Consider the following 15,980-nt stretch of genomic DNA (forward strand, 5'->3'; position numbering starts at 1 on the left):
GCTGGAATCCTGTCACCTCCACTAGCTTTGTTTGCAGTCATGCTTCCTCAGGCCCACTTGACTTCACACTCCAGGATGACTGGCTCTAGGTGAGTGACCACACCATTGTGGTTATCTGGGTAATTAAAACATGTTTTGTACAGTTGTGTGTATTCTTGCCACTTCTTCTTAATCTCTTCTGCTTCTGTTAGGTCCTTACTGTTTCTGTCCTTTATTGTGCCCATCTTTGCAGGAAATAGTCCCTTGGTATCTCATTGTATTGTTTTCCTCTATTTCTTTGCACTGTTTACCTAAGAAGCCTTTCTTATCTCTTCTTGCTATTCTCTAGAATACTGGTCTTAGACCGCCACCCCGCTTCCCTCAAGCAGGTCCTGAGGCCAGGAGTTGAGTGGAATAGTTTACTTGGGACGTGAGCCTCGGAAGCTCCAGTCGAGGCAGGGAAGGAAAACAAGCCACTTCAGGTACATGAGAGAGCAGGCACCACTGTGGGCCGCGGGGACTCAGTCTCACTGGTTTTCTCTGGCGGACGGCAAGGAAGAGGCCTTAGCGTTGTCCCCACCGAGGGGTGAAGAGATGCCTTTGTATTTAACAGCCCCCTACTCCTGTCCGTCACTGGTTAGAGGGCTGCTTCCTGTGTTAACACCTTGGCACATCCAGCCTCATCTGTTCACAAGTTACAGAAGCACCTTAGGCAGAAGAGTGTGTGGCGGAGAGAGCAACAGATAACCGCAGAACCCTGCAGCAGGAGGCCGTCAATTGAAGGGGAGCAGGGAGTCCTGAGTAGACAGGGCTGGAAAGACAGTGAAAGTGTTAGTCACTCAGTCGTGTCCCACTCTTTGTGACCCCATAGACTGTAGCCCGCCAAGCTCCTGTGTCCGTGGAATTCTCCAAGCAAGAATACTGGAGTGGGTTGCCATTCCCTTCTCCAGGAGACCTTCCTGACCCAAGGATTGAACCTGGGTCCCCTGCATTGGCAGGTGGATTCTCAGGGCACCATTAATTCTGTTGTGATACACCCATATTTCCACTAATTGTAGCCTGAACACTTCTGGGCTTCTCAGCAATTTCTCAACAGAAAAGCAGGTTGCAACGGAAAAAAAAACAAAATCCAAAAGGAAACTTGGAAAGCGATGTTATCTGTATCTACATTTTATGTGAGATCGGGTTCTTAAAACATTACGACACCAGAATGAAGAAGAGAAGTTATCTGCAATCTGCGTGTGGCAAGACCTTTCCTCATCTCTTCCCAATATTCTGACACTCACATACTCAGTGTCATTGTGCCCATTAACCCTTGAAGGTAGTTAATGTGACATGTGTGCCTGTGTGCTAAGTCGCTTCAGTCGTGTCTGACTCTTTGCAACCCTATCAACTGTAGCCCACCAGGCTCCTCTGTCTATGGGATTCTCCAGGCAAGAATACTGGGGTGGGTTGCCATGCCCTCCTCCAGGGGATCTTCCCGACCCGGGGATCAAATCCGAGTCTCTTATGTCTCCTGCACTGGCAGGTTCTTTACCACTCGTGCCACCTGGGAAGCCCCTTAAGCTGATATATGTTGCTGTTTTTAAACACAGAGCCATGTTTTCAATTGAAAGTATGATTTTTAAAGTGTTAAAACTTTAAGAAAAGTAGTAAAATCACAAAAGCCATAAACGTGCTGTTACAGGGAAATTCGGAGTCGTAGGAAGTGGAGCCAAGTGCAGGTACACATTTATAAACAATGCATCTGTTACGTGAACTTGCGGCCTGAAGTTGAACAGGTCTGTGGGAGCCAAGGGGTTTTTGTACAATTTGGTGGTTGACCAGCGTGTTCTGTTTGAAAGCCAACTCTGAGAAAAATAAAACGTTTACTGGCAGGCATGTCTGGGTGAATGTCTAATGAAATTAGTTTTATTGAATTGAGACCCAAGGGGGAGAAGTTCAAATCTAATCATTCGGATTACTGAATTTGCTGAATAGAAGAACATCATAAAACAACTGACACTAAAATATTCATACTTGGAAATATTACTGTTTTCTTTTGAAATAATTATAAATTTATAGGAAGTTACAAAAGGAGTACAGAGTGGTTTTGTGTACCTTCACCAAGTTTGGGGAAACTCAAACTTTAACTCAATGGTTAAATCTCGTATAACTAGAGTATATTATCAAGACCAAGAAATTAACATTGGTACAATACATGTGTAGAGTTCTATGCCATTTTATCTCATGTAGATTCAAATAGCCATCAATGCAATCAAGATACAAAACCATTCGATTACCAGAGATCTACTGATGTGTTGACACTTTACCAATTTGAATAAAGTATAGAAAGCTTGCATGCATGCTCAGGCAGTCTTTGTGACCCCCAAGGACTGCACCTACCAGGCAGTCCATGGGATTCTTCAGGCAAGAATACTGGAGTGGGTTGCTATTTCCTCCTCCAGGGAATTTTCCCAACCCAGCGATCAAACCTGCATCTCCTGTGGCTCCTGCATTGGCAGGCACATTCTTTACCACTGTGCCACTTGGGAATCCTTCAGTTCAGCTCAGTTCAGTCGTTCAGTCGTGTCCGACTCTTTGCAACCCCATGAATTGCAGCACGCCAGGCCTCCCTGTCCATCACCAACTCCCGGAATTCACTCAAACTCACGTCCATCAAGTTGGTGATGCCATCCAGCCATCTCATCCTCTGACGTCCCCTTCTCCTCCTGCCCCCAATCCCTCCCAGCATCAGCGTCTTTTCCAATGAGTCAACTCTTCGCATGAGGTGGCCAAAGTATTGGAGTTTCAACTTTAGCATCATTCCTTCCAGAGAACACCCAGGGCTGATCTCCTTTAGAAGGAACTGGTTGGATCTCCTTGCAGTCCAAGGGACTCTCAAGAGTCTTCTCCAACACCACAGTTCAAAAGCATCAATTCTTCGTAGCTCAGCTTTCTACACAGTCCAACTCTCACATCCATACATGACCACTGGAAAAACCAAAGCCTTGACTAGACAGACCTTGTTGGCAAAGTAATGTCTCTGCTTTTGAATATGCTCTCTAGGTTGGTCATAACTTTCCTTCCAAGGAGTAAGCATCTTTTAATTTCATGGCTGCAATCACCATCTGCAATGATTTTGGAGCCCCCAGAAAATAAAGTCTGACACTGTTTCCACTGTTTCCCCATCTATTTCTCATGAAGTGATGGGACCAGATGCCATGATCATAGTTTTCTGAATGTTGAGCTTTAAGCCAACTTTTTCACTCTCCTCTTTCACTTTCACTTTTTAGTTCCTCTTCACTTTCTGCCATAAGGGTGGTGTCATCTGCATATCTGAGGTTACTGATATTTCTCCTGGCAATCTTGATTTCAGCTTGCGCTTCTTCCAGCCCAGTGTTTCTCATGATGTACTCTGCATAGAAGTTAAATAAGCAGGGTGACAATATACAGCCTTGACGTACTCCTTTTCCTATTTGGAACCAGTCTGTTGTTCCATGTCCAGTTCTAACTGTTGCTTCCTGACCTGCATATAGGTTTCTCAAGAGGCAGGTCAGGTGGTCTGGTATTCCCATCTCTTTCAGAATTTTCCACAGTTTATTGTGATCCACACAGTCAAAGGCTTTGGCATAGTCAATAAACCAGAAATAGATGTTTTTCTGGAACTCTCTTGCTTTTTCGATGATCCAGTGGATGCTGGCAATTTGATTTCTGGTTCCGCCGCCTTTTCTAAAACCAGCTTGAACACCTGGAAGTTCACGGTTCACGTATTGCTGAAGCTTGGCTTGGAGAATTTTGAGCATTACTTTACTAGCGTGTGAGATGAGTGCAATTGTGTAGTAGTTTGAGCATTCTTTGGCATTGCCTTTCTTTGGGATTGGAATGAAAACTGACCTTTTCCAGTCCTGTGGCCACTGCTGAGTTTTCCAAATTTGCTGGCATATTGAGTGCAGCACTTTCACAGCATAACCTTTCAGGATTTGAAATAGCTCAACTGGAATTCCATCACCTCCACTGGCTTTGTTCGTAGTGATGCTTTCTAAGGCCCACTTGACTTCACATTCCAGGATGTCTGGCTCTAGGTGAATGATCACATCATCATGCTTATCTTGGTCATGAATATCTTTTTTGTACAGTTCTTCCTTTTAAATCCCGTTACCCTTCCCTGTTTTTAACTCATCAGGTAATGCTTTGTTTTTTGCTTCATTAAACAACTTTTGAAACTCAAGAGAAGAAAAATTTGTTAGTTATATTTCTGTTCTTTTGCTTGTTCCTTCTTTTGTTCTGATGTTCCAAGATTCATTCTTTTTTCATTTTCCTTCTTTTTAAGAACTTCATTTCTCCCTTCTTTTAGGGTAGATAGGCTGGCAACTAATTCTCAGTCTTCCTTTGTCTGAAAATGTCTTTATTTCCCCTTTATTCCTGAAGGATAATTAATTACACTGGGAATAGGGTTCTGGGCTGAGAGTTCTTTTCCTTCAGCACTTGAGAATATTCTGCTACTTCCTTCTAGACTCCAAGCTTTCTGGAGTGGAGTATGAAAAACACTATAATTCAAACTATTTTTTCCATGTAGGTGCGATATCATTTCTTCCTCATTGTTTTCAGACATTTTTCTTTGTCTTTAGTTTTCTGAAGTTTAATGTTTGTTTTCAAGTGGATTTCTTTGAGTTTATCCTGTTTGGAACTTTCTCAGCTTCATAAAGTTCTAGGTTTATGCCTTTTGCCAAATTTTGGGAATCTTCAGTCATTATTTCCTTGAATGCTTTTCATCTATATTCTTTCTCCTGTCCTTCAGGACTCTGATAACATGAATGGTGGATCTTTTGCTGTAGTTCTCACAGGTCCCTGGGCATCTTTTTTTTTTTTTCCAGTCTATTTTCTAGTGCCCAAATTGGGTAATTTCTATTGTTACATATTAAAATTTATTGACTTTTTCATCTGACCTCTCCATCCTGTTATTGAACCCACCCACTATATTTTTAATTTCAGTTATTATATCTTAAGTCTAAAATTCCCATTTGGTTCTTCTTTATATCTTTTTTTTTTTTCACCAAGACTTTATATCTTTTCATTTCTTTCAAACACTTTCATGATTGCTCAGTGAAACATTTTTTATGATGGTTGCTTTAAAATACTTGTCAGATCATTCTATGATCTGTGTTATAGGGTGGGGAGGCTGATGGTGGTGAACTCCAGGATCCCTGTAAGACTTCCACTGACAACCTGGGTGAGGGGAGAGGGGAAGTTGTTACCTCTGAGAGGGGAGGAAAGTCCTTCCACTCCTTCTCAGATACCACCCTGGCAGCAGCGGAATGGGGTGCCTTGTTATAGCCAGGCTTTGCTGGATGAAGGTAGGGCTGTGGGTTTTTCCATAGTATTTGGATGGAGTAGGGCAACCAGTATTTAAAAATATGTCTCACTGGGTTGCCCCCTTTCCTGGTGCCTTGGTTATAGAGAGCAGAATTTGGCGGGCACTTTTGTCTTGACTTCCCTGGTGGCTCAGACGGTAAAGCGTCTGTCTACAATGCGGGAGACCTGGGTTCGATCCCTGGGTCAAGAAGATTCCCTGGAGAAGGAAATGGCAACCCACTCCAGTACTCTTGCCTGGAAAATCCCATGGACGGAGGAGCTTGGTGCAGGCTCCTGTCCATGGGGTCGCAAAGAGCCGGGCACGACTCAGCGACTTCACTTTCTTTACTTTTGTCTAAGTCTACTGGTGTTTCTTGGTTGCCAGTTTTTCTAGCATCCAGCCTGGAATACACCAGGCAACAACAGCAAAAAAAACACACTGGAAACTCACTGCTGGGTCATTCCTTTAGGTCCTGAGGCCCTCTCACCAGTCTATCCTTTTATCTCTACCCTTTTATCTTTATGTTCTTTTAAATACAATGCCCAGAGTTTTTAGCAGCACTTAGTAAGAGGGTTGCAAGAGATGCAGGTTTGATCCCTGGGTCAGGAAGATTCCCCTGGAGAAGGAAATGGCAACCCACTGCAGTATTCTTACCTGGGGAATTCCAGGGACAGAGAGCCCGGTGGGCTACAGTCCATAAGGTCCCAAAAGAGTCCAACACAACTTAGCAACAAAAACAGCAAGGAAGAGACTTATAGAGAAGTACATCGATTTCACCTTTGTTTGGAGACAGAAGTGAGTGGGCAGAGTTTTAAAGTGCCAGAAATAATGAAGATTTCTAACTTTTCAACCCTTAGATTGAACAGGGCATTGACGTTCACAAAGTCCATTCACAGGCATTGCTTCTTTGCATCTTCAGAACCTGGTAAACTTGATATTATTAGCATCAGCCTTTTTCATATGGGAGAACTGGTTCAGAAGGGACATGCCTGACCCAGAGTCACACAATGAGTTATCACAGGGCTGAGGCCAGAACGTGATTATTCTACTTGTTGCAAAATTTTTTCGAGCCAAAGTAGAAGCATGAGTACATGGAGGTGAATAGCTGGCCAATGATATTAAATACTCTTCTGTGGCCCTCCTTGTCTCCCATTCTGCTTCTCTTGTCTTGAAGGTGCAGGATCTACATTCACTGCTTGTGCTGCAGGAACTGGGCAAGCGATGTGACCCACAGCATCACCAGCCAGGCCTGTTTTCTAGGGCACAGATGACAGCCCTGATGGGCTAGGCCCTGGCCCCATGGGAGGGTGGGACTACCTGCTCTGGGAGGAAACCCCTCAAACCAAGCCCTGGCCTCCCACCCAGTCAGAGCACAGGTGGACAGACATTCTTCCTGAGGTCATGACCCTGGGAGCTTTCTTTTCCCCTCAGGCTCTTCTTCTCATAAATTGACAGGCTGCCCTTGATATTGTTCACCATTCATGAAATCAAAGGTTAAAAAGCAGTGGTTCACAGTAGATTTTCAAAACCAACCTGGCTGCCTTGTTGCAATGCAGAGGCTTTACCCATCCTGTGGGGCCCACTGTGGGGACCTACATCTTTGTCACAACCCGTCCTCCTGGCAATGTGCACCCTATTCATTTCAGTCCAATCATGTTCTTCTCTAACACTAAATCTCCAAATTTTTCCTAAAGCACTCACTGTACAAATTTCCTACATCTGAAGCTTTTAAGTATAACATAAGATTGGCTGGAACACTGGGATTCTGCAGATTTACGAGTGCATGTGATAAAACCTCCAAAACGTCTAGACCTCAAAGTTTTCTGAGTCAATCTTTAAGTAAAATTCACACTCCAGAATGATGTGCCATGTTCAGTCTGTGGCCTCAAGTATCCCCTCGTAGAGCACCACATACTCCCAAGATCGACACACTCCGGTCTGAGAAGCATAACCCCAGGTAACTTATCAAATAAAGCTACAAACTCTTTTCTATGGTTCAACAGCACACACTAAACACATCTGTGGACTTCCTAAAATTTATCTTTCCAAAAAGTTATTCCAAAACCAGTGAGCAAAAATTAATATGACAGAAGGTAGTTTTTATCTGTTGCTAAACAACAAAGGATATATTTCAGGAAAATAAAGTTTAGAAGAGGTGGGATGTGTTTCCTAGTGGAGACTGCCAAACAGCAAATAACCACAAAGATACAAGTTTAAAGCTTTATGAATTCTCACCACCAGTCCCGCAAATCTGCAGTCATGAGTCATATTACTGATTTGAATTAAGTAGGAAAAGGCATGTCTAAAAATAGTAAGATTCTTGAATTACAGAATTTTGGAAAGAAATATGATTAATTTTATTTAGCTCCAATTGCACTCAGCAACCAGAATTAAGCTACAATGGGTTAGCCCAATAGGGAAGCTTTAAAGCATGGTGGAGATGAACTGGATTTATGCTGGGAATTTGTTCCTGGAGACCAATCTTCATCAGGAGCAGACATTTCCATTTAACATCTAAAGTGGCACAGATTCCATTCACCAGGACTGCCAAGTTAAACAATTCTTTAATTTTTTTTTTCAATTTATGGGGGTAATTATTATTTCAAATATTGTATATAAATGAGATTTTATTGTTACCTTGTATTTTACCACTTCAGAGTCACACAATTCAAGTTTTCAGAAAGCATGAACATACTGCATATGACATATTTAAAGGAAATGAAAATAGTGATTCTCCTGGTTCTTAGTCCAGTGTTAATTTGCTTAATGACTCCCTCCTCTGCAGATGAATCAGAGAGAGGTGTGAGTTTGCCTCCACCTGTCCATCCAACGTTGAAGAACACTTTACAGCAGAGGAAGAGCCTGGATTACTGACAGTGACCAGAGTCCCTGGTGGTAAGCAACAACCAGGAGAAAAGAGCATTCTCACATCCAGCAGAACCGCTCAGGGACACCCTGCCCACAGCCCACACACCATTCCTTCACCACAGACATGAGGGGAGCCACGGAGAACAGAAACCACGTTCCCAAACAGATGACGGCCCTTGCAACTGACAGAGGTGAGCCCACCCCTGAGAATCACCAAACATCTGAGAAAATTCTGTAGGTGAAAAGCAAGGCACCAACTCTACAAAAGAAGAACATTCACACAGAGAAACTGCATGTAGAAAGAAAAGCCAGTGTTTCCAAGAAAAGATGCTATTTTTCTTCGGAAGGAGAAAGGACATCACACCAATAAACAAGAATATACCTTTTTTTTTCATTTCCTACAAATGAAAAAATAAAATTGTAAAAGTTATTAAGTTAAAAGGGAGGTGATAGAGAATACAAAAAGAAAAAAAAAATCCAAAAACATCTAGGACAAAAGTGTAATTCCTAAGAAATAAGGTCCAGATAGACCCTGGCATCTCTTCAGCAACACTGCATACAAGGAGACAATGATGCAATGTCTTCACAGTGATGAGAGAAATTATTTTTTAACCTAGAATTCTATACCTGGCCAAATGGTCATTTAATTGTGAAGGAGAATGAAAGCTTCAGAAAGCTCCTCAGTCTTGAGTGCTCGCTAAAAAAATTGTTAATGATGATTACCAGCAAAACTAAAAGAGAACCCAAGAAACAGACATAAGTATAAGAAACACTGATGAGCAAAGAAACAAATAAAAGTTACAGGTAAGCTTAAGTAAATGTTGATCATGAAAATAACGACCCAGAATGGAATCATGGGTAGATCTCAACAGTTAAAGTGCTAGGAGAGTAGGAAAGGCAAAGTAAAAGTGTGCTAAGGGCCCTGCCCGAGCAGCAGAGGGCCAGACAAGCAAGAGGGAAGAAGTTTAGATGTTGAGAAAAAGCACAGATGAGCTTAAATATCTGAATTAAATCACAGAGACGTGTTTACACTTTGAGAGAGAAAATAAAGCAGCAAAAAACAACAAAGAGCACAAACAAAAAGCAAGAAAGGGGAAAAAATAGAGAGTATGATAAATGGGGGAAAAAATAAATAGAGAAGAAGAATTGCTCCAAACACTATTACAGTAACTATAATAAATATAAATAGGTTAAAGTAATTAATCAAATATCAGGGACTCTGAATTTGGCTATGAAGGCAAAGGTCTGCTATATTTTATTCACCAGACCTATATTTAAAAACAAAATGACCCAGGGAAGCTGAGTGAAGAGCTTGAGACAGAGAAACTAGATAAAGCCCAACAGGGGGGGAAAAAAAAAACCCAGCAAAAACGGTTTCAGGAAAATTGGGATACAAGAAGAAAAGTATTAAAAAGGACAATGAGGAATGTTTCCTATTGATAAATGATATAATTCACTTGAGCAACCTTGATAACAACTTGAGCATCCTGGATAACAAAGCCCTTGCCTGTTATTTTTGAGATCTTGTCATCATCAAGTCGGGTATCTCTGTCAAATCATGAACAAGACAAATAAATCCCCAGCCTTCATGGAGCTTTTGTTCTGGTAGAAGGCTGACAAGCAAAAAAAAAAAAAAAAACTAGTAAGGAAACTATATAGTATGTCAGATGCTAAAGCAAATATATAGGGAAGGGTGACAGGGAACACAGTTTCAAGTTGGGTACTAAGAACAGATGGCCTGACTGAGAAGGGGATACACGAGCAAAGGCCTCAAAAGAGCTCGGAAAGCAACTAGGCAGATTTCTGAAGAAAGAGAATTCCAGGCAGAGGGCACAGCAGGAGCCAGAGTGGGAAGTGGGCTCAAGATGGGAGAGGGAGTCAGTAATGGGGGGCAATAAATAGACATCCAGGAAACACAAACTGATGTCCCTTTCCCACAAGACACTGGGACATCACAAAATAAAACACACAAGATGAGCTGCCTGAAAAATGACACAAACTGAAACATTACTAAAAAGAACAGAATTTTAAAAATATACAACACCCAGTCAAGGAGACCTGAATTTAGAGAGACGCTACTGGACTGTGACTACAACTAAAATAGCTGCTGCTGCTGCTGCTGAGTCACCTCAGTTGTGTCCGACTCTGTGCGACCCCATAGATGGAAGCCCACCAGGCTCCCCCATCCCTAGGATTCTCCAGGCAAGAACACTGGAGTGGGTTGCCATTTCCTTCCTCAATGCATGAAAGTGAAAAGTGAAAGTGAAGTCCCTCAGTCGAGTCCGACTTTCGAGACCCCATGGACTGCAGCCTACCAGGCTCCTCCATCCATGGGATTTTCCAGACAAGAGTACTGCAGTGGGGTGCCATTGCCTTCTCCATAAAATAGCTTAAGCCTATTCAATTATATCTTACCAACTGTGATGGAAGACAGTATAAAAAGAGAATGGCTTAAGTTCAGGGATCTAATGGACAGCATGGTGACTGTAGCTAATAATACTCTTATATGTACCAAATACTTAAATGTTGCTATGAGGGCAAATCTGAAATGTTCTTAGCACAAAAAAGAAATGGGAACTATGTGATGAGATGGACGTGGTAGCTGATACTATGGTGATAATCATTTTGGTGACATCATTTATAAATGTGTCAAAGCAACACATATACCTTAAACGTACACAATGTCATATGTCAATTATATCTCGATAAAGCTGGGGGGAAAAAAAAAGAGAGAAGGGCATGGTTTGAGTAGTATTCATGAAACAGGTACTTTGGAGACAATATGTGTTGATACATTTTCGGCAAGGTTGTGGTTGAGAATGCACTGATCAGTAGACTTGAAAAATGAGTTTTTTCAGCAGAAGTATTTTTCATTCTAGTCATAAAGATAGAAGTATCTGGGGATACTTAGATCATTAAAATCACCCAGTAATTTCAGGAGCTGAAAGCCACCTTATTAGTAGTAATTTCCCATATAGACTCCCTATAGGAGAAGGTGCTTATCTAAGGACTTGAGCATCTAGTACCAAGGAGACTTCACCAACATATATTAATAAAATGGCACTCTGATTTATTCAGAATTATTTATTCTCAGGTGAGTTTGGTTTTAGTAGTCAGCAGCCCACAACTACCTGGATATGCAAAAACAAAAGGGACCTAAGTGAAGAGCCAAGTTTTGAAATAGAGGTATTACCCTGAGGTAGAGTTGGGTCTGGAAAAGGCAATGGCACCCCACTCCAGTACTCCTGCCTGGAGAATCCCACGGACGGAGGAGTCTGGTAGGCTGCAGTCCATGGGGTCACGAAGAGTCGGACACGACTGAGCGACTTCACTTTCACTTTTCACTTTCATGCATTGGAGAAGGAAATGGCAACCCACTCCAGTGTTCTTGCCTGGAGAATCCCAGGGATGCCGGAGCCTGGTGGGCTGCCGTCTGTGGGGACGCACAGAGTCGGACACGACCAGAGCTGGGTCAATCAGAATTAGGCCTTCCAGGTGTCACAGTCCTTCATCCATCTAACCATAGGCGTGAAATACTGTCCTGAGCAAACAGCACTGGACCTAACAGTTAGACAACCATCTAGGACTCTGCCACCACTAGCTACCAGCCCTGAGCAGTGCTACTTAGTCTCTCCAATCCTCGGAGATTTACATATCTTTCAAAATGGGAGTAGTAATAGCTCTTCTATCCATCTGATCGGTTTGTTTTGAGGCTCAGTATCTAAATCTAAAACAAACAAGCTGTGAGAAGAGAAAGTATTAGCGCCGCCATCATCACATGCCCTGCAGCCTGAGTATATAATTGATAGACTGAAGCACATTACCACAATTATCTGAGAATTGAAGGCAAGATGAAAAACCACTAACCCACTGAACAAAATATAGGAAATCCTACCTCTCAGCAACTGGTTTGGCAATGTTTTCAAAAATGGTCTCCTGCTTTGCATCCTGATCAAAAATCCTTTGAAATCTGCAAATGTGAAAACAGTAATTATTTAAAAGCTGAGCCTTCAAACCCTATTGGATTAATCCATTTTTTTCCTCCTAAAAGCTCTGTAAATTACCCCATATTTACATCACTAGGCTTACCTAACCTAACACAATGTTTGCCCTGTAGCCCCAAACACACTGAGCTCTTGTACCCCTGTATACAAATGGTGGGTAAACAGTATTGCTTTGACAAGATCTGCACAATAAATCCCTCTGAAAAACTGCAGCAGCTTTGAACCAAATAATAAACTGTGTGTTTTTTAGCTCTCAAGAGGGACAGTGTCTGCAATTGGCATCAAATTCAGATCGAGATTAAGTGCATGAAATGGAAACCCAAGAACAGGACGTAAACAGCCAAAGAACTTCTGATGTCTGACCTGCAAGAAAAAGACGCAGCTGTGGAATGCATGATCACTGAACTCAGTTTTAATGTCTTGAGTTGAGGTTTATTTTCCATTAGTTACCGCATCCTAGGATCAGCTACTTAATTCTCAGGATAGTTTATTTCATTTTGTTGCTCAAAGTCAAAAGTCAAACAGTAAGTTAAAATAGAGCTGCATTGTAAAGGAGATCTTGATGTGACTGGCACAGCTAGGGTACCGGGGAGATAGGATGGTGTCCACTGCACTCTTATTACCTTAGCTTAGGACAGGATCACGAGCACTGCCAACACCGGGAAGAGGCGCTGTGCTGTGTGTGCTTAGTCACTTAGTTGTGTCTGACTCTTTGTGACCCCATGGACTGTAGCCTGTCAGGCCCTTCTGTCCATGTGGATTCTCCAGGCAAGAATACTGGAGTGGGTTGCCATGCCCTCTTCCAGGGGATCCTCCCAACCCAGGGACTGAACCCAGGTCTCCTGCACGGCAGGTGGATCCTTTACCATCTGAGCCACCAGGGAAGCCCCAGGAAGATGCTCAACCCATCCTTATACAGTGTTTACGCACTACCAGCAAGTATGGCCCCCATTCCAAACATCATGAAGAGAGAGACAGCAAGACAAATGGGGGAAGGAAAGGTGAGAAGCAGGGAAAAGGCAAGGAGAAGGCGGAGAGACAGAGAGAGAGGGAATATAAGTGGACAGGGCAAAACGTTAATAAATTGGTGACTCTCCCACAAAGGGTAAAGGAGATTTGATTGCATTATTCCTCCACTTCTTCTGCATAGTTAAAAGTTTTCGAAATAAAAATTGGGAGGGGGAGAATTTTAGAGCAAAGCCTTTGAAACATACACGTCCTAAGCAGCTTTCAAAGTGGTGTGTGTGTCTGCCCACTCCAATGAATTGGGCACCAGTTCAATTAAAGTAGAGATGACATGAAATGTAGGTTTGTTTTCACTACTAAGGAGTTCAGAAGGATGTCTGGAGCTGGGTTGGAAATATAAAATGGAATGAATTTCACTGTCTTTCAACAACATTCATTTCAAAAGATTCCTATACCATAACAACCACCCTTTTGAAGAAGCAAATAATGAAACTGTATATAAAGAGAGATTGTAAGGTGCTCTGGGTACTCATTTAGCAGACAGGATTATAATTTAGCAATATTTACTGAGTGTGCCCAGAACACTCCTCAAGACCCCAAAGGTGTTTGAGGGCTTCAGATACGAATATTGAGATAACACCGCTGCTCAAGTGCTCTTTGGAGAACTGCCCACTGTGATGTCTGAGCACGGACCCAGTGGCGCTTTTCGGTGATGACGATGTTTCTGAGGCTGTTTTGATTCTTTTACCAAGTTGGTGATGACTGAGTAAATGAATTAGTCACTCCCAAGCCTACTTCCTTACACTTCCCTGGTGGCTCAGATGGTAAACAATCTGCCTGCAATGCAGGGCACCTGGGTTTGATCCCTGGGTCGGGAAGATCCCCCTAGAGAAGGGAACGGCAACCCACTCCAGTATTCTTGCCTGGAGAATCCCATGGACAGAGGAGCCTGGTGGGCTACAGTCCATGGAGTTGCAAAGAGTCAGACACGACTGAGGGACTAACACAGATACACAGCCCCACTTCCTGAAGGGGAATGACATCTACCATCGTGTAAACCAAAGAGATGGGAGGAGGTTCAATAAATCATACATTGTGCATTAAACATCAAATATAATCACTCTCAAACATCTTCTTTTATATAACAGAGTTGTACAACAATCTGGAAATTCATTATGATCAACTGTCTTCTGAAAGCCACTAAAAAGCAAAATAAAATCGTAGAGTTTAAGAGGTTTAATCTAATCCTTTCCAGAAGAAGAAACTGAGACTTGGAGAGATAAAGCAATTTACTTTTGGTCCTGGAGCTAATCTATCGTGTGTCTTGAGATATAACTTAAGTTTCCTGATTCCAAGCAGTCCTTTAATTTATTAGGAGGTCATGTTATTGCTGTTGTTCAGTTGCTCAGTCATGTCCAACTCTTTGTGGCCCTATAGACTGCAGCACACCAGGCTTCCCTATCCTTCACTATCTCACAGAGCTTGCTCAAACTAGTGTCTATTGAGTAGGTGATGCCATTCACCATTTCATCCTCTGTTGTCCCCTTTTCCTGCCTTCAATCTTTCCTAACATTAGGGTCTTTTTCACTGAGCCTGCTCTTTGTAACACGTAGCCAAAGTTTTGGAGCTTCAGTTTCAGCATCAGTCCTTCCAGTGAATATTCAGGGTTGACTTCCCTTAGGAGTGACTGGTTTGATCTCCTTGCTGTCCAAGGGAATCTCAAGAGTTTTCTCCAGCACCACAGTTTGAAAGCATCAATTCTTCAGTGCTCAGCCTTTTTTATTGCCTAGCTCTCACATTCATACATAACTACTGGAAAAACCATAGCTTTGACTATATGGACCTTTGTAGGCAAAGTAACGTCTCTGCTTTTTAATAGGTTTGTCTAGGTTTGTCATAGCTTTTCTTCCAAGGAGCAAACGTCTTTTAATTTCATGGCTGCAGTCACCATCTGCAGTGATTTTGGAGCCCAAGAAAATAAAGCCTGTCACTGTTTCCACTGTTTCCCCATCTAGTTGCCATAAAGTGATAGGACCAGATGCCATGATCTTCATTTTTCAAATGTTCAGTTTCAAGCCAGCTTTTTCACTCTCCTCTTTCACCTTCCTTCATCAAGAGGCTCTTAATTCCTCTTCACTTTCTGCAGGTGGTGTCATCTGCATATCTGAAGTTATTGATATTTCTCCCCACTGTCTTGATTCCAGCTTGTGCTTCATCCAGCCCAGAATTTCACATGATGTACTCTGCATATAAGTTAAATAAGCAGGGTGACAAATAGCCTTGACATACTCCTTTCCCAATTTTGAACCAGTCCATTGTCCACGTCCAGTTCTAACTGTTGCTTCTTGACCTACATACAGGTTTCTCAGGAGGCAGGTAAGGTGGTATGGTAGTCCCTTCTCTTTAAGAATTTTCCACAGTTTGTTGTGATCTACACAGTCAAAGGCTTTAGCATAGTCAATGAAGCAGAAGTAGATGGTTTTCCAGAATTCTCTAGCTTTTTCTATGGTGCAACGGACATTGGCAATTTGATCTCTGGTTCTTCTACCTTTTCTAAATCCAGCTTGTACATCTGGAAGTTCTTGGTTCACATACTGTTGAAGACTGGCTTGAAGAATTTTGAGCATTACTTTGCTAGCATGTGAAATGAGTGCAGTTGTGTGGTAGTTTGAAGATTCTTTGGCATTGCCCTCCTTTAGGATTGGAAGATTGTGTAAGTTTTCCCTACAGTGTTAGTCACTCAGTCGTGCCCGACTCATTGTGACCCGATGGACCGCAGCCCACCAGGCTCCTCCGTCCTTAGTCCATGAGATTTTCCAGGCAAGGAT

General features: G+C 42.4%; 1 protein-coding gene across 5 annotated transcripts in view; it reads right to left on the minus strand.

The window, feature by feature from the left end:
• Positions 1 to 15,980, minus strand: part of KIF6 (kinesin family member 6) — a 422,151-nt gene that overhangs the window by 397,794 nt on the left and 8,377 nt on the right. For all 5 annotated transcript variants that reach the window (XM_061398076.1, XM_061398073.1, XM_061398075.1 and 2 more), the window contains exon 3: positions 12,078 to 12,152. In XM_061398076.1, coding sequence (XP_061254060.1) covers positions 12,078 to 12,152 — 75 coding nt within the window. The remainder of the gene's footprint in view (positions 1 to 12,077; positions 12,153 to 15,980) is intronic.

The sequence above is a fragment of the Bos javanicus genome, chromosome 23, assembly GCF_032452875.1.
Source record: "Bos javanicus breed banteng chromosome 23, ARS-OSU_banteng_1.0, whole genome shotgun sequence".
NCBI classification, from domain to species: Eukaryota; Metazoa; Chordata; class Mammalia; order Artiodactyla; family Bovidae; genus Bos; species Bos javanicus.